Consider the following 19,074-nt stretch of genomic DNA (forward strand, 5'->3'; position numbering starts at 1 on the left):
TTAATATGTCTGGGAGTATTTTACAAGTGAGTTACACAGACCTTTATGACTAAATACTGCGTCAGAGTTTGGGAGAAAATGGCAGGAGAGGAAATGGTGTCTTGTTTACAGCTGTTCTGGTCCTCTTAGGCCCTTACAGGAATCTGCTATTGGCAGTGCATGGGTAGTCATGGATGCCTTGTAATGCTGAGGGTACTAAGTGGAAGTAGCAGGAGGTTCACTACAAAAAGTGTGCTGCAGCTCTGACCACCAGAATTAATAAACAGCATCCAAGATGTGGCACACATCACACATATTGTGACAGCTCAGAACAGCCAGGTTTGGTATTGAAACAGAAATTCCTTGGTTTGGTAATATTTTCACCAAATATCTGTATCTTGATTATTGCCAATTTTTCTAAAAGTTGAGAGACCATGGGAAATAGCAGAGAGAAAGAGGGACACAGATTGTTATTGCAGATTCCCAGGCCTGGGTCGCTGACACAGTCTCCTCCCCAGGTGGAACAACCTCCTGCAGGAGGTTGCAGAGCGGCTGCGTGCCAGCAGGGCCCTGCTCCAGCTGTGGCAGAGGTACAAGGACTGCTACCAGCAGTGCTCTTCCACGGTGCACCAGCGAGAAGAGCAGACCAATGAACTCCTGAAGACTGCAACCGGCAAAGACATCGCTGATGATGAAGTTACTTCTTGGATTCAGGACTGCAATGTATGTTCATCTTTGCAGCTTTTCTCAGCTCTGTGGGCTAAAAAAAAAAAAAAATATCTAGAAGCTCTCCATTGCTGTAGTTGGTGTTTTGGAATCTTGTATACTACATATTTCATTTTACTGATGCAGCCTAGGCATAGGATACAGCTGCATGTATGCTACCCAAATGCCAGTGAGTGTCTCTAAATTTTGATCTCTCCATTAGTTGTTGTTATGTTGTTTCAGAAGCTTGTATCGAAAGTCTTCTGTCTGGGGAAGGTGGGTAAATTGCATCATTTGATTCAGTCTTAAGGTCCTGTTTAATGAAGGCATTTATGCTTGGGAAAGTGTCTTTACCAATATAGTCAAAGGATTTTTGAGTTTCTTTCTATTATAAGGAACTTACATGTCTAACTTCCTTATAATAGAAAGAAACTCAAAATCCTTTTACTATATACCCACCAATCAAGACTGTTCACATTTTCAGAAAGCTGGAGATGTCTTTATTCTTCCTTATGGAAGGATACCATTGTCTCTGAAACCTTGAGATTCTCCCTTTTTCAAGATGGTATCTCGAGGCAGCAGAATAATTTATCTCCTCCTCTGTGCTTACATTTTGGTTCTTTTGAACTTAAGTTAATGTTAAGTGTCATTGACCAAAAAAATAAAATATGAATTGTCTCAATGTAAGCAAAACAATTTCAGTGAGAAAAAATGTTAGTGTTTAAAAAATAAACATGTTCATGATCTTTTGGAGCATTTTCTGCCATAATCAGGCACCATGGACTGGAAATGGAAATTGTTTGGTTCAAATAATTTATTTCCTGGTGTCTCATTCTATAACAATTTTGTTAGGTCATTTACAGAAGTTATTTTTTCAGCCCTCCTGGTAAATCATAGCAGGAGGAAAAAGGAGGCCTACACCTGAATCAATTCACAGAGATGGCTGCCACTGCTTAGGACCATCATTTCAGTAAATTCAAAAGATTTCTTTCAACAGTTATTGCCTCATCAACAACTCGGGTTTGCTCAAAGGTAGTTGAGCACTGTGTTTTTTCAGTTCTTTTCTGTACAGGTTCTTGTCATATTTTTTTTTATTCTTCAAGTCATACAGAATGTAACTGTAAGTTAAGAAAAGTTTGATATTGAAATGCAGTAGTGAATTAAAGTTTTCCATACAGTGCCTGAGTTCAGTCATTTCATTCTTCCTTTAAATCAGGGGATGATGATACCACCAGTGTGTCAGCTTAACTATTCATGTCCTTATTCAATGTGTTGCAACAGGATGTACTCACAGATCTGAAAACAGCACAGGAGTCTCTGGTTGTTCTTCAAGAACTGGGGGAGGAGCTGAAAAGCCAGGTGGAGGCTTCAGCAGCAGCAGCCATACAGTCTGATCATCTCTCTCTGAACCAGAATCTGTCAACCCTGGAACAAGCTCTCCGCAAGCAGCAGGCTGCACTTCAGGTATGCAGACAGTGTTTACAGTCCTCAAATGTGATCGTCCTTTGGTTCCTGAAAGCACATAAATTAGCTAAATCTGCCTGGGAAAAGAGGGTTCTGTTACCTGTTAGCTTTTCCTAGACTTCCCTGGAAGCCAAAGCTGAGAGTAGAAAATATGCTCAAGTCCAGCAAAGAGACCTTGTAAAAAGGTCCAAATTCTGGGATAAGGATAGCAAACCTCATGCAGGAAAATATCTGTCTGGAATGCCAAGGTGGCCATGTTTTCAGCACACAACAATAGTGCATCTACAGCTACTGCTCCCCTGAAATCAACCACTCTTCCTGCCTATTTCTTCAAAAGAAAAAGAAATGAGAGAATATTGTGTAGAAGTGATTTTTTGCCATCCCTATTAATGTCAGTGGCCAGACTGACACCTACCATTTGTGCCAAAGTCTGTTTTGTAGATGTTGCCAAATTGCTTGTGTCACCAGGGTCTAAAGAGGAAAAAAGGAATGGAAGAATGTACTTCATAGGAAACTATTTGGATAAAAAAGCCACAAAGATGGCAGCTTCTGTTTGAGAGGAAAGAAGATTTACTCAAGAAATCTAGCAGTGTCACTGTTTTTATAGTATCACTGTACTGTAAGGAGACAAAACACAACAAAAGTTTTCAGTTTAACATTGGGATAAGAGTTACTAGTTCTCTCTGCTGGCAATAAATTAAACAGGAGTTTCTTTCATAAAAGAAACCTAGAAAATATTATCCATTTCAAAGTAAGGAGACATTTATGCACTTTGCTGAAATGTTTCCTTTGCTATGATCAAAAATCCTCTCCTAACCTAAAGAAAATCCAGCTAATTTTGCAGTATGCAAGCAAAGCAGCAGTTACAATTGCTCCTGGCCAATTCAACTGTTTGCAAATATATAATGAGATAAACAGGAGTGTAAAGGAGGCCATGAAGCTGAAGTTATTAAACTGTGGATCCTTTTGTATTCAAGGCTGGAGTCCTGGACTATCAAACCTTTGCCAAGAACCTGGAAGTCCTTGAGACCTGGATAACAGAAGCAGAAGAAACATTGAAAGAACAGGATCCCAGTCATTCATCTGATGTCTCGGCAATACAGAGTAGAATGGAGCAACTCAAGGTGACTAATAAACAAAAGAAATGCTGGGGTTTTTCTTCTGTTGGCCTGGTTATTTGTATGCAGAGTATGCACAGATATCATATGTGCACTCTCTAGGTGGTAAAGGACTATCACTCATGAAAAGTGTAAGAATGAGAAATTGAAGTTTGACAGCAGTCAGGGAATGATTGTCACATTGCCCCTGAGTAAAGATGAAAAGGCAGTCAAAATGTTCAGAATAAAACTAATAATAGATCAAAATAGGCATGGAAAGTAGCAGGATTTGAATATTTCTTCTTGTTTTCTCTCAACTTTTTTTTAATTTATTCAATTCCTGTCTCATTGTTATATCCTTTAGGTATGAAGTACTTTATACATTTGGGTAACTTGATATACTGAAGAAACAATCATAGTGTGTACCGTGTGATTTCCATTTAAGGTCTTGCACACTCTTCTTTTTGTGGATCTTCTTTTTTCCCTCTCCCTTTTTCAGAGCCCATGACAGGAAGTTGGTGAACTTTGCCATCTAGGCTGTTTTTGTCATTGGAATCTTCCATTCTTTTTCCATCAAGATTAACTAAAGACAGAATTCCACTTCGTATATGCTAAAAAGCAGAGCATTTTCCTTATGGAGTGAATTGAGTATTTCTGTGCTGCAAAACAAAACCTGAAAATAAAAATTTGAATTATTTCAGTGCGAATTTACCAGCCTAGAATTCAGGCTAAGAAACAAGGAAAAAGTCACTTATTTTGACAGTATTACCACAGGGCTTTCAACACCAGCCTGCTTCTTCAGCTCTGATGTGTAAATCATCAGTTCAGCAAAACACTTCAGTGCAATTTGAGTATATTTCTCTGCACACTTTTAAACATGAACACAAGTTTTCTCCTGGTCTGGGACCAGAAGATGGATACTGGATAATTTTTTCCCTGGCATAGAGGTTGTTTACCACTTGGTGGCAACCAAGGCCATTCTAAATCTAACTGAGTGCTAGTTCATAATAATAATGTAATTAATGAACTTCCCATTATCACTTTTATTGTTTGTTGCAGAGCCAAATGCTGAAGTTCAGCAGCATGGCCCCTGATTTGGACCGTCTCAATGAGCTGGGTTACAGGCTTCCTCTGAATGACAAGGAAATCAAGAGGATGCAGAACCTGAACAGACATTGGTCTCTGGTCTCATCTCAGACTACAGAGAGATTCAGGTGAGGATAAATAAAGATTGTCTTACCGTTTTCTACAAGTTAGAAAGTATACCTTTTGCAGAATATAAAAATGTTTCAGGTATTTTATTGACCAAAGTTCCTTTTCTTTGATGTACTTATAAATAAAGAGCAAAGCCGTTGAACTGAGATGCTCATTTTTGGCTCACTTTTGCCACAATTTAACAGGATTTGAAATGAGTGGGACTGCTACTTTTCTAAATAAATAAATGAGATAGGTAAGGGGGAAAAGTGTTACCCTGATTTGGAATTACCTGAATCCATCTCTCTTCCTTTCTTTCAGTAAGTTACAGTCTTTCTTGCTGCAGCAGCAGACCTTCTTGGAGAAATGTGGGACTTGGATGGATTTATTAGTTCAGACTGAGCAGAAGTTGGCAGTAGAGGTTTCAGGAAACTACCAAAGGCTTTTGGAGCAACAGAGGGAACACGAGGCAAGTAATTATGTCTATTTATACATCGCTAATACACATACTATTTATACGTAGAAGGAATGCACATTCTTTTTTTGAATGATACAATAGCATGCCTTGAATTGTATTTGTGTGCACCATATGAGGAAAACTTAAAAACAGAAGCATGCAAATATGCTTCTGTATAGCCAGCGTGGAGGAGGACTCAAGTGTCTGTGTAATGCATCATTGTGCCTGTGAGTGCGTGTCCCCTGCGTTTAGTCTACTTCAGATTTGTTTGTACCAAGGAAACCAAAGCTCCCTAAAAAACCTAGCAATTCTCATGTTGTTTGGCTCTTTGCTTTCACTCATAACTGGAGAAAAATCTCTATTCTGAATTTTTTTTTTTTTTACTAAGTTATCAATGCATATAGCATTTGAAAAGCATGCTAAAGGAAGATTTTTCGGTCAAGTACTGAGTTCTACAGTTCACCATGGGGCCTCCATTTGATAACATTTCCTTGGAGAGCAAATTCATTTGGTCTTTGCTGCATGCTAGAGTCATTTGTTTGTAACAGGAGCTAGCACAGCTTTTGCTGCAGGGAAAAACTGATTCAGAGTTTTTACTAGTACTAGATTCAGAGTTTATGATTCTTCTGTGAAGTCAAGTGGTGCACATTTTTTCTCCACCCATATTGTTACTGCCAAGATTCCTGTTAAAGATCAAGTAAAAGAAGTCAATTTTCATACCAGAGCTCCCATGTGGCCCCAGTAGTTTCAGTTCCCACAACTTTTTCAGCTGACCTTCCCCTAGACTCAGGCTGGATTACAGGAAGAGTTATGTCCTTCCCCCTCTCCTGCCTTATATCTCATAGCATAGTGTTTGAATGAGTGTCTGATAGCAAAAAGTAATTCACAACCATTTTTAGCATACGTTTGCCTTAGCATCTAGCTGCCTTTGCTTTCACAAATGTCATCCATTTAATTTCCTTTCATTGCTGCCAGCATTAACTGGACAGTCTCTGTATGCTTAAACATCTCAGGTCTTTGAGATTTGAATGTCTAGAAATCATTTCTAAGTGGATAATTTCCTACTTCTGTTGTGTCCAGTCATAGCTATAATTATCTGGAGGGAGTTAGGGCAATCTTCTTGCATTCGTTTGTCTTGAGATCTCAGCTTAATTCTTTCCTGAAACTTTGATCTGTGCAGATGAATATTACTTGGGCATTCTACTTGAGCCCTATTTTGCAACTATAAAGTCATCTCAGAATTAAGATGATTAATATCTGTTTCTTAAGTGCTGCAGTTTATCCTTAAAAAAGGAACCTGCTTTTATTTTTTTTAAACTTATTTTTGGCATTTTTTATAAGCATTCATTACAAAACGCACATTTATTGTATTCATTACAAAATATCCTTTTCAGTGCTTCCTGACAGTCACTATGAATTTCCTTCTCACTACTTGTGGAAGAAGGGGTCCAATATCAACTTCTTGAGATGCATTTTCACATTGTTTTGCTTTGTATTTTTGAAAATAATGAGAAAATAACTCTGTTTCCTCCTGAATTCCTAGAATAGATATTTAAATGCTTCCAGCTCTATTATTGCCTTTCCAGTGACTCATAAATTTTGCTGGTTTTTACCCAAAGAAGACCCCAACCACCTCAGTGGCCTTATTTAGAAATATCTTCCTGGTGGAGTTCACAAGGTGGAGGTGATGGTCTTTTCACACATCATGTGCTAGCGCTCACATCTGCATCAGTCTGCCAGGACGATCTTGTAATCACTCTTGCATGGTTCTCCAGTACATGGGACAGTGCTTGGGACTCCCAAGCACTGGGAATGCACTGAGACAAGTGCTTGTCTCAATGTATTCCCAGGGAGAAAGTGCTGGCAGGGGAGGGGGAAGGAAGTTCCTTGCTAACTCAGTTACCAAAATTTTCCCCAGTGTGCCGGTGTTGTGCATTTCAACATTTGCCCTCCTTTCCTCCTTGTTTGAGCTCCTGTTTCTGTGATTCATGGCAATCTACATATGAGAATAAATTTGGGTGACAAATTTAGGTAACAGAGTAACAGGTAACAGAGTATTCTTATGTACAGAGTGTAAATATGGAAAGGTGGATGGTGACCAAAATATCTCTACTTTCGTGTGGGGATTGAATTAATCTACTCTAAGCGGACTTATCATGCTTGATAAGTTTTTATTTCATTTGTCCTCCTAAAATAGTATTAAAATTTTCCCTTTTGAAGGAATTGGTTTTGCTGGTTTTTAGTTTTGTTTTGTTTTCAGATTTTTGGGGGTGTGGAGGGAGGGGAGGGTGGGAAATGTTGGGGTTTTTGGGTGGGGGACTTGTTTAACCAATTGCAGCAGTTGTGTTCTGTTTAGTCTCAATCTGTCAACAATGCTGGTAGATGCTGTTACCTCCTGTGCTTCGTGTCCCCTAACTTGACAAAAATAGATGTTACAGAAAGTAAAATTCTTGCCTTTTTGCTCAGCTTTCTGAAACTCTCAGTGCCATGCTATTGTGGCTTCATTCATGAGATAATAATAGCATTCAGTTTCCCTCTGATTCAGGTTCAGTCAATGATAAGTGCCAAGGCATTCAAACAGTCTCAAATATTTCTGTAAAGAAATCAGACAACCCTATTTCTTTCTATGAGAAAATGTATGACCTGAGTAGCACCTCATAGTTAGCTCAGTGATTCAGAGAGGCAAAATCTCATTTTAAAAAATTACTGCATCATCTAGAAGACCTTAACTACACACAATGTGCTTGAGAGATTTAAATGCACAGGGGCCAGTGGGTGTTCTGCTGGCAGGTGCAGATGCAGGGATTGGTACAATCACAATTTGAGCTGGTGGGATGCCATATAAGAGAAGTGGAGAATAGTGGCTCTTTGTTCAGGCAAGGGTGAACTTCTGTCAACTGCAAATACCATCACTAACTAAAGAAAAAAAAACCTCAAGCTTCATACCAGTATAATTTTTCTCTGAAACTCTCTGTAAACCTTTTGAACATAGAGTCCATCCAGTGATGCCTGCATGCACCTCCATTAGCATAAAATATTTCTGAAGAATCTTACATAGAGACATGCTCCATTACTAAAAGGAAAGATGCTTTTAAAAATAAATTTAAGAAGTATATACACTTGAGTTATGTTTGCTTAAGTAGTAATTAGGAATTTTTTTTTATCTTAAGTAACATTTAAGTAATAAGAGGGTTTTAAAAGTATTGTGAAAATTTATTATACTGCTATTGTTTGTGAAGGAAATTAGAAAATAAATATGAAAACTTGAAAGAATTGGAAAATAGATTTCTAGCTCCTATACATAGTTGCCTGTTTCTTTTAAGGCTCTATTGTCAATGTAAAAGTGTATTTAAAGTTTATATAACACCATCACACATGGTCTATATAACAAAGCAAAAGATTATAAAATTCTTAAACATGTCAAAAAATAAAAAGTGCCCTTTCTGTCCAAACAAAAATACCCTATCTAGATTTTGTTGCAGATTAGAGTGTCAATCACACAACTGTGCTCAGAAACGTAAAACCTATCTCCTGTTGATATAATTTAGCTTTATAATATTAGTCTTGAGGAACTAATAATGATTACTAGAAGCAGCAAGTAAATCTAAAATGAAAGTTTTCAATATGGTTCTATTAGGGTCATGAAAAAACTCCCATTGAATTAATTTGAAATGTGATTGAATATATAAAAATTCATTTTTATCAGTGCATAAAGACAGAATTAAAAAGTAAGATCTTGTTTTAACCTCCTTGTCTCCTGTACAACAGCTATTCCAGGCAGAGATGTTCAGCCGCCAACAGATTTTGCATTCAATTATCTCTGATGGGCAGCACCTCCTAGAACAAGGACAGGTGGATGACAGGTAGACATTGCTGTGTTGTTGCTGCTGCTGGTTATGTGCAGTTAGTCTAGTGGGAGACTTCCAAACAGAGAAGGTAGCAGATGGCAGTGTTCAGATCATGCTCTTCTGAAGTGGAAGTTGCTATTGCTGTGGTTTAGCTGTTAATTAGCCAGATCTTAAGACACTGTTCTTTAGAATGCTATGGGGCATGTGAATGCATTGGGGAATACAATAACCTTCTGAGGCCGCTTCTCTGACAAAGATTTGTCTTGGAATATAAAGCATGTTACATATATATCTATTCTGATGTATTTTCAAAATGTCACTTTCACCAAAGGAGCCTGCAGTGACACTACATTTGATTTATGCCACCTGGGGATTTGCCTCCACCAGGAGGATTCCCTACTGCCATTTAAGAACACCTGCAGCCCTAATGTGATGGAGTAGGAATTCGTTGATGCCTAGGATTTCATTTTAAACACTTGTGATCAAATGAATGAAAATCAGTGGAATTCCGGTGGCTTCACAGTTGTGCATATGCCTTGACTTTGCTAAGGTTATGTTACAAAGATGAACTGGTTTTTGGAATGTGAGAATTTTAGTAATACTATGTGTATCTTATGCCTGCTTTGAACTCAGTAATAAATCTGGGGGTGAAATGTGAAATCTCTATGATTTACTATGAATTTGGCAAAACCTATGGGTTTTCTTTGTGTATTTCTGGGAAGAAGGTAGAAGAGTTTTGTGCATTAAGGGTTTGGGATTTTTAAGGCGTCAATAATTGAATCCCTTTAACTCTCCCAGTACATGAAGTGTGAAGTTCTTATCCTCAGTCAGCCTTCAGAGGACTTCAGTGCTTTTCTCTTAGTGTTTTGTAATTGGCAGACACCTTCCTTTTCACTTCAATGTATTTCATTAAGCAAACATATCCAAGTATGAAGGTTACTTTGTCTTTTTTATTATTTATCTATTTGCAATAGGGATGAATTTAATCTGAATCTGACTCTTCTGAGCAATCAGTGGCAAGGAGTAATTCGCCGAGCGCAGCAGATGAGGGGGATCATTGACAGCCGGATTCACCAGTGGCAGCGCTACACGGAGATGGCAGAGAAGCTGCGCAAGTGGCTGCTGGAGGTGTCCTGCCAGCCAGCAACCGAGCTGGGCAGTGCTCCTGTCCCACTGCAGCAAGCAAGAGTGCTGCTGGATGAAGTGCAGGTATGTGCAGTGCGGCTGTAGAAAAAGGAAAAGATCCCTGCCTTTTTTACAGCCTTCACCATTTAAAATGTCTGCTCTCCCAGTTCTTTTCTGGGACTGGCATAACATCAGAAGTGTGATGGAAGCAAAGGTAGAGTTCATAAAGAACATGAAAGAGAGAACTTAGTGGGCCCTCGCTCTTGAGCCACTTTTGCTTCTGTTTTTGCTCTCAGCTAGTGCCACACTGAAACAGTCTTGAAAATATAGTGATGACCTGTTTGCTGAATGTATACCAGATAACAAGGATTCCTTGAGTGTCCATCTTCATCAGAGGTTAACAGTGTCTAGTAAGCAACTTGGTGTCTTCAAGGTTTTTAGCTGGAAGATGGATATAATAAGAATAACAACCCTTATAAGTATAGCTGGATCTAGAGGAAATCTTTCTGTTTAAGAAGAGTTGAGATACTGACAATAATGGGGAGAAAGGAGTCCTTCATGTCTTCATCTCCTTGGAGAAATTTTCTAAAGGTTTGCTGCAGTAAATGATTGTGAAAATGTTAGGGTAAAGTGTTTGGGCCACAGCTCATATGTAAGACAGGATATGCAACCAACTAAAATATGGGCTTGAGAGTGAATTACTGAATTGTAATTAAGTGCTAATTGTAATTAAAAGAACAAAGCTGACAGAAAACTGTTAATATTTTCAGCTCAAAGAGAAAGTTCTCCTAAGGCAACAAGGGAGTTACATCCTCACTGTGGAGGCTGGGAAGCAGCTGCTGCTGTCTGCTGACAGTGGAGCTGAGGCAGTCCTGCAGGCAGAGCTTACTGAAATCCAGGAGCGCTGGATGATAGTCAGCACTCAGCTGGAGCAACAAAAGAAACAGCTTGCTTTGCTGCTAAAAGTAAGTGTGCAATTCCTTCTGTACTTCTTCAGCAAGTTTCTGGTTTCTCACTGTGAGCCCTGGTGGAGGAATGCTCTCTCAATGGACAAACACAAATGCAGAACTGCATTTACAGTACATGAACTAGAAATTACCCTTCACCACCTCTGAAACTGGGAGTGGTAATACTTCATAACAGGCTTGCATGTCAGTGGATATATTGTAATTGATATTTCCAGAATACTGCCAAGAAAATATATCCATACCACTCCTGTTTTCAAAATACAGCAAAAATTTATTTTATTTTGCACAAATTTTTACACATATTTTTATTGGGTTTGAGTGGCAAAATTTTTCTAGATGGAAGCTGCAGGGATTTTTGTGAGCTACCAAAAGCTTCCCCTGTGTCTGATGGAGCCAGTGCCAGCTGGGTCCAAGATGGACCCACTTCTGGCCAAGGCTGAGCACAGCAGTGATGATGATAGTGCCTCTGGGATAAGTTAAGATGATGGAAAAAGAAAAAATTACTGTGCAGGAGCAATTACATCCATAGAGAGGAATGAGACAGTGTGACAACAGTGACTTTGCAGACAGCAAGGTCAGTGAAGGAGAGGGAAGAAGTGCTCCAGGAGCCAGAGCAGAGATTACCCTGCAGGTCATGGTAGAGACATGGAACTCTACGGTAGAGCAGAAATCCATGGAAGTCTGTAGGGAAGCTGAGGTCCACCTGCTGCCCATGGAGGACCCATGCCAGAGCAGGTGGATGCCCGAAGAAACCTGTGACCCCATGGAGAGCTCACACTAGGGCTGTTTTGCTGTCTCTGACTCTGTACCAGACCCTTATTGGAGCCTGTTCCTGAGAGTTTGGAGGGAACCCATGGGAGGAACTCTCTCCACAATAGTTTGTGAAGAACTGCAGCCCATAGGAAAAGCTCATGGAAAAGTTTGTGGGGTATTCTCTTCCATGGGAAGAACCCCATGCTGGAGCAGGGGAAGAGTGTTAAGAACATCACAGGCTATTTTCATGCAAGGTCATATTATTGATATGGCTAATTCTTCATCAAGATGATCATGAAATACTGGCATAGACTGGGAAAAAAAGGAAGGAGAGAAATACAAAGGCAGTGGTAGAAGGAGAAATTCTTGGAACCAGAAGACTTAGTTCCAATACAATGCAAGTTTCAATATAGGTTCTGTGTTTTCTGGTATCACACATATTCTTTGGGGTATTCTTGGTATTCTTTGGGGGCTTATTAGGGATCTCTTTGTCTTAATATAAGGCTTTAACAAGCAGGTGAGGCAGGTAAAACCATACTGCTACTTTCTAGGGTTTGTTTACACTGAACACATTAAAAATTAAAAATTTTGTAAAGTATACAAACACTAAAGCAGGGTGAAGCTGCTAGAATCCTGATTTAAAGAAGATACTGATACTGAAGATGCTGATTTCAAGAAGGTGCTTCAATCTGCACTGAATTTGCAGTTTCCCCAACCACTTTTTCTTTTTTTTCACAGAGATTAATGCACCTGAATGAAGCTCTTGTAAAAGAGTAATGGTGTGATTAATACAGGCATTCAAGAAAAGAAGTGGAAAATTAATTTTGTCAGGGAGGGACTGCTGAAAGGATGGAGTTGTATCTAGACAAAATTTTAATAACAGAAAACCTTGTGTAAAGGTCTACTAACAGAGACCTAAACAAAAAAAATTCTGCGCATCACTCAAATTCTGAGACTTCTTGTATTATTTAGAGGGAGTTTTCAGGGCATGTTATTTTTAGGCAAATCAACTGACATAAATATAACACAGATCAGAACTGAAGTCTAATAAACATTCTGCTTTCAGGACTGGGAAAAATGCGAAAAGGGCATAGGAGACTCCCTGGAGAAGCTAAGATCATTCAAGAAAAAGCTTTCTCAGCCATTGCCAGATCACCATGATGAGTTGCATGCAGAGCAGATTCGTTGCAAGGTAAAGCACTTCTCTGTTGATTGTTGTCTCATCTTTTTTTGCCTTTGTGCAGTAACTTCTTCTGTTGTTAACTGGGTTCATATTACTGATGATGCAAACCAGTCAGCCGTCCCCATGACAAGAAACATATGGACACCATAATACCAGAGTGATCTCACCATAATGCAAATCCTTCAGAGTAAATATAGATCTGATCAAAGCGATACCAGAACAGGGTCTGAAAAATACTGTAGAAAAGCTGTATATTGGTATGTTTCTGTTACAGAAATTCTAAACTCAAATTTAAACTCATGATATCTAAACTTCTGGTTGAGTGATTTTTGTTTGAGGTGAAGTGACTATGGGGATTTTAGACAACACTTCTAGACTGTATTATTTGCATTTTGGAAGTGGATTACAAACTTGAAAATATTTTGAATATAAAGAAGTCCAAACCAGTACTTGAACTTCCCAGATACCTTTGAACTTCAGAGAGTTGAGTAGAATCTTGTTACAAGGTTAATTAATGTTTCATTCTCTACTGGGGAGTTAATACTATCTGTGAAAATATTGGTAAATTTGGGGTTGATGTTTTCTTTTTCTTTGCGATTGGGCTTAAACAGTCTCCTTGACACGGTAGGTCTGCTCAGATGTCACTTAAATCTGTGACTTAACACTGCTTGTCTGTTTCACCAACACACTCAAATTTTTATTTGTTAGCAAACTGGTCCTTTTTCCTTCTGTTTTTCTATTAAGGAGCTAGAGAATGCTGTTGAAGGTTGGACAGATGACCTTGCACACCTCTCCCTGCTGAAGGAGACCCTGTCTGTATATATCAGCGCAGATGATATCTCAATCCTGAGCGAGAGAATAGAACTTCTGCACAGGCAGTGGGAAGAGCTGTGCCACCAGGCAAGTGCAGCACTGAGCACTGATGGGAGCAGTATGCAGGCTACAAAAGTGTTGGGAGAAAAATTGAATCCAAGTGGCAGCTTTTAGAAAGGATTCATGTAGACACATCTATATTCAAAAGTGAATTCTTTCTGAGTCAGGGGAAACATCCATTGAAATATTCCTTTAGTTACTGCTAGCGCTTCTAGATCTCTTGAACTTTGTAATGTCTGTGAGGTCATATTTAAACAGCCTTGAAAAATCAACCAAAGGTTCACAGTGTGACCTGTGGGACTTGGGATGTCTGGCTGATGAAAAAACACAGAAATAGTACAGTTAGACTTTGCTTTGGTGGAAGACCTGTACTCAGAAAGGTTGTCCTCTCCCCACTCAACATTGCCCTATTGTACCTTCAGTTCTGCTGATACCTTCTCCTACTTCAGGCCTCAGTGTCTGCATTTCTTTTAGTCTGAGGGTGACTTGCTTGCCTGCAAAATGGAGCTGAGAAGTATTGTTTAATTTTTTCAGCTGCATCATGCTAGTGTGCTTTTGGCCTCTGATTTGCACTCCAGGTGTGGAGTCTTCCTTACCTAGCTTTTCAGATTATCCTGATGTTGTTTCTGTGGTTCAGCAGAGATTGCAGTCCAAATATGCTGGGACTAATTTGAAAAAGTTACCTTATGGAAAGTACCTGTGAAGGTTTCAAAAACCCCAAAGTAGGAAAAGTGCTTCACAGTTACCAGCACAGAATTTGTTATGAGTTAGTTGCATTTGAACGAACAAGTGTAGATACATATAAATTACTATTCAGTCACTGCTTGTATGTTTATGGTAAAAGAAGGAACCAAGTAAAGAAGTTTTATCTTAGTTTTAAGTGTGCTGAGTGTTTGAGTATGTAACCTAGTGCAACCCTTTGTTCATCTGCTGCTTATTTCCGGAAAGCTGTCATCAAGTTAAGAACCACAAAAAGGAAATGCAAGATCACGTGTATGCCCCTGTTCAAGCTAAAGCAGTAGTTAAAAAGCACATCACTTTAATTTGGGAAAGAGTTTCATCTTTTCAGCTGAAATTACGATACAAAGTCAGAAAGAACCCAGATCACAATGGGGAGGCAGTAAGTAGTTGTACCAGTGTCTGAAGCTGGAGAGATGATTTTGCTGCTTAGCATGTTCTGCTTTTTTGATTTCAGTGTCCGTCTGGGTCTGCCACTGCAGGTAGTACCACAGTTACATGTATTTCTTAAACGCAGCAATGTTTTCCTTCCGTCTGTGTTAACTGCAGCATTTGCTTGTTTGATGTGTCATGCCTAATCTTTCCTGTCAGAGCACACCTCAGTGCTTTGGAGTCTCTCAAGATGGCATGCTTATACACAGGAAATAGTCATCTATGATATTAGTGTATTGAGACTCGAGTAAAAAATTACTTTTGCAAAATACAGTGTATCTTGAATTTAGCTTTGTATTCATGAGCTCAGGCACAAATGGCACAGACTTTTGGACTGTGGCCTGTACTATATTTGTTGGGGGATTTTTTATGCTTTCGTGAAGCATTTTTCTTTTTAATTTAATCACTGAGACTAAAATATTTTATAAAATTTTAAAAGTGAGCAAGAACTGTAAGAAAATACAATTTTTATCTTTTAATGAAAACTTTGGGTTAGAGATGTTATGAAACAAGATATTGACAGACTCCTGAGCTTAACGCTTGGGTGCCTGTCTCTGTGCATAGGATGTAGCTAACAGGAAATCTGAGATCAGCGCTTACCCCTGAACTTACAGGCAGTCACAGAAATTTTTGCTGTACAACTCTAGTTTGTTTCAATGGCAAGTAGGTGGCTGCAACACTTTTTCAAGGCTAGAGGAATTCACATTGAGGCACCAAGTGTTTTAAGCATGTCTTAAGTGTGTTTGCTATTTTAGTTTCATTTGCTCTTTGCAAATGGTTTCAGGTCTCCTTGCGTCGACAACAAGTCAGTGAGAGACTGAATGAGTGGGCTGTCTTCAGTGAGAAGAACAAGGAGCTCTGTGAATGGCTGACACAGATGGAAAGTAAGGTGTCTCAAAATGGTGACATCCTCATAGAAGAAATGATTGAGAAACTGAAAAAGGTATAATGTACACTTACATACTCTTCTTTAACTGCTTAATTGTTTTTTAATTAGCTGAAATTAAGGTTTTACCTTACTCTGATGTGTTCTGGTGTTTTTGTTCTCTCACTATGCAGCTTTTTCCTATCTTTGTTGAGATAGGACCTCCCAGAGTACCATAAAATTAAGTGAATGCAAAGTCAGAGGCATCTGAATGCTTTACTAAGTGTCCAATCTGAATTGCCTGTAATGAGTTAAACTATGGCATATTTATAGAGGACATTTTGTTTTGGGTTGTGTTGGGTAGGTTTTTTTCATTCTTCTGGTAGTTGTTTTTGTTTATCCATCAAATATATAAGAAGTTGTCACTCCACTTACCAATCAACTGAAAAAACAACATTCACTTGTATTTTTGCACCATTCCTTTGGCAGTGCACAGCAGTGTATATTTAGAATAAGTACCCTGTCTTCTGATTGCTCTTTACTCTCCAGGATTATCAAGAAGAAATTGCTGTAGCCCAGAAGAACAAAATCCAGCTTCAGCAAATGGGAGAGAGACTTGCTAAAGCCAGCCATGAGAGTAAGGCATCAGAGATTGAGTACAAACTTGGCAAAATCAATGACAGGTGGCAGCATCTTCTAGATCTTATTGCAGCCAGGTAAGACAGTTGTTTTGTTTTATAAGTTTTAAGTTGGACAGATTAATTTGCTAGACATCATGCTTTTAAAATTCTTTATTGTCTACCTTTTTATCATAAATTCTGAAATAAATTTATTCCTAACCATCAACTTATTTCTGTGAAAATTACTTTGCTGTTTTACTTTATGATACATGACAACATTTCTTCAAGAAGAAGCATTTAAAAGCTTCATTATAATAATATGGTGATGGTAGTAGTTTAACAGTTGGACTTGATCTTAAAGCTCTTTTCCAAACTTAACAGTTCTATGTTTCTACAATATAGGATCAGTTGCAGTCAGATTTAGTGAGCCTTGCTCTAGTACCACCTTACTTTACATGCAAATGTAGTTTTTCTAAAAATTTCTTGACAGCAAAACCAAAACAGCGCCTTTGTATTTTTGTATTTCAAGAAGAGCAGGCCTAAAACTATGTCTTAAGTTTTCTGCCAGATCATTTTTTTCATGGATGGAGAAGAGTAACTCCAGGATGTATGCATCCTGGCCTTAAGGACTCTCTTTATTCAAGGTCAAAAGTATAACAGCTTACAGAACTTAACAGAACTTAAAAAAATACAGAATTGTTGTTTGATAAGTAAAGAAAATTATTTATTTGTTTAGACACTTTCTGTTTAGCTGTGCTGCAGTCTTCCTTCCATTACTAACAATAATTTTCTCACAGTTTTGCACTTCATGGATTTATAAATAGCTCATATACTTTATAATTCCCATTTCTTTGATGTAAGGATAAATGCATTAGTAATAGTTTAGTCCTGTTAGCAGCAAAAAGGCTTGTTTACTTTCATCATCTTTTTTTTGTCGCTTCTTTTTTCATATGGTTTTAGTGCATTTTTACTCTGAAATCTGTTAGTACGGGAGCCGTAAATTTTATGTAAGCAGAAACATTCCAGTGGCTCCAGCTCCTTTAATAGTAGTTCATTTTAAAGTAATGAACACCATATATTTCTTACAGAAGGATTAAATCAGGAAGTTGCATTATCATTGAGGAGCCTGCTTGGTTTCAGTGGGGTTACATCACCAGTTGTTGAATTTATAGTATATTTGATATATTTTTATGTAATTCTTTGTAAATGCTTACACAGAGAACTGTTCAAATAAAACCAGGAAGTTTCTAGCAAAAAGGGATTGCATTCAGAAAATACAGAACACATCCTAAAATTATCTGTCTTGTCTATTCAGTATTAGAGATTAGTCCTCACTACAGGGGATTTAGGATTTTGTATCATTCTCAGGTGGGACGACATAAGATGCAATATTATACACTGTGTGTATAATTATACACAGTGTATATAATTATATTATACACATTCTGTTATCATGAAGTATCAAGTCCTAGTTCGAAACTAATGGATGTAAAGTATTATTTACTTTTATTTCCAGATCATTTCAACTTAGCCTTCTCAATTGGCATGCTCAACATTATTGTATGCAATTAAACATATAACTCTTTACATTCCAGTGCCCACTGAAGGGCAAAAAAACTCTGCAAACTTGCTGAAGTTTGGAAATAAATTGTGGAAAGGTTTGATGCTAGACTATGAAAATTTTGGTAGTTCAGCTGTATCTTAGGCTGGAAATCATTAAAAACCAAGGTGGTGATTAATGTGTGCACAAAATGCTTGTATTGATGTCTAATTACCACTGAACAAAAGGTTGACATGCCCAAGATAATTTTTTAGAATGCTCTGGAGGCCCCTTAGAATATGTTCTTATAAATTGGCATGTGTTTCTGTTATGATATTTTGTAATTTGGAGTGTATCATATAACATCATTTTGGCTTCATTCGAGTAGTAAAGGCATGTTAGTTGTCCTAGCGCTGAGAAAAAAAATACACCTTTTCACCTTCCGGATGCCTGACAGTATTAATAAATTATTAGAGCCTGCAGACTTTCCTGCAATGCTACAGTAATCCCTTGCCTGGAGCATTTTTCTTTTCCTACATCTGTGAACTAATAGAAAGTGGTGTGTGAAAGTGCTTTAGTAATATTTTATGGTAATACATGTCCAGTCTAAATCTTTACCTGTCAGTTTTATACTGTGTGGTGAAACTTCTCCAGTCACCTGGAGAAGCGTCTTTGTTTGTCACATTCTGTTCCCTTACCTGTTACTCTTAATTGCCCCTCCATTCAGAGGAGGTCTGTAAATACAGAAGTGACAGCTGCAGCATTGTCTCTGCACCAGAGACTTATATTTCTTCCCTTCTAGAACCATGTAATCCTTTCACATTAATTTTTCTGATATGTCAGTCTCATGAAAAAAAGTTGCCATTGTTTACAGCCAGGAAATGGTGCTATTGCTGCAACTGCTCAGACTTTGCAAAGAAGGTTTTGTATGTGTTTTTATCCTTTCCCCTACCACTCCTAGTCCACATTCCTGGAGATCGAGTCTGGCACATGTTGATGAATGCAGGTTTTATTTAGAAACATGACCACTTGTCACCATCCAGTGTCATGTTATCAAGCAACGGCTGTTAACATTTGCTTGGCGTGAAACATTTTCTGTACAGTACTCCCCAGCAAAGTGCATCCCCTCTCCTCCCCCCTCCAAAAGAACAGTGTTTGCAGGCTTTGAGAGTGGAAGTTCTTCTTTTTAATACTGGAAAATTTCATGATTGTGGTGGAAGACTTGCAAGCTGT

At 38.4% G+C, this 19,074-nt stretch overlaps 1 protein-coding gene across 17 annotated transcripts in view; it reads left to right on the forward strand.

The window, feature by feature from the left end:
* SYNE1 (spectrin repeat containing nuclear envelope protein 1) overlaps nt 1-19,074 on the forward strand; it is a 290,057-nt gene that overhangs the window by 236,984 nt on the left and 33,999 nt on the right. For all 17 annotated transcript variants that reach the window (XM_054279435.1, XM_054279434.1, XM_054279440.1 and 14 more), the window contains 12 exons: nt 498-702; nt 1,966-2,148; nt 3,126-3,272; nt 4,305-4,459; nt 4,761-4,908; nt 8,665-8,759; nt 9,719-9,953; nt 10,640-10,834; nt 12,657-12,782; nt 13,518-13,673; nt 15,601-15,759; nt 16,231-16,397. In XM_054279435.1, coding sequence (XP_054135410.1) covers nt 498-702; nt 1,966-2,148; nt 3,126-3,272; nt 4,305-4,459; nt 4,761-4,908; nt 8,665-8,759; nt 9,719-9,953; nt 10,640-10,834; nt 12,657-12,782; nt 13,518-13,673; nt 15,601-15,759; nt 16,231-16,397 — 1,971 coding nt within the window. The remainder of the gene's footprint in view (nt 1-497; nt 703-1,965; nt 2,149-3,125; nt 3,273-4,304; nt 4,460-4,760; nt 4,909-8,664; nt 8,760-9,718; nt 9,954-10,639; nt 10,835-12,656; nt 12,783-13,517; nt 13,674-15,600; nt 15,760-16,230; nt 16,398-19,074) is intronic.

The sequence above is a fragment of the Melozone crissalis genome, unplaced genomic scaffold (assembly GCF_028551555.1).
Source record: "Melozone crissalis strain CALT ecotype California unplaced genomic scaffold, PUWL_Pcris_2 ptg000027l_1, whole genome shotgun sequence".
NCBI lineage: Eukaryota > Metazoa > Chordata > Aves > Passeriformes > Passerellidae > Melozone > Melozone crissalis.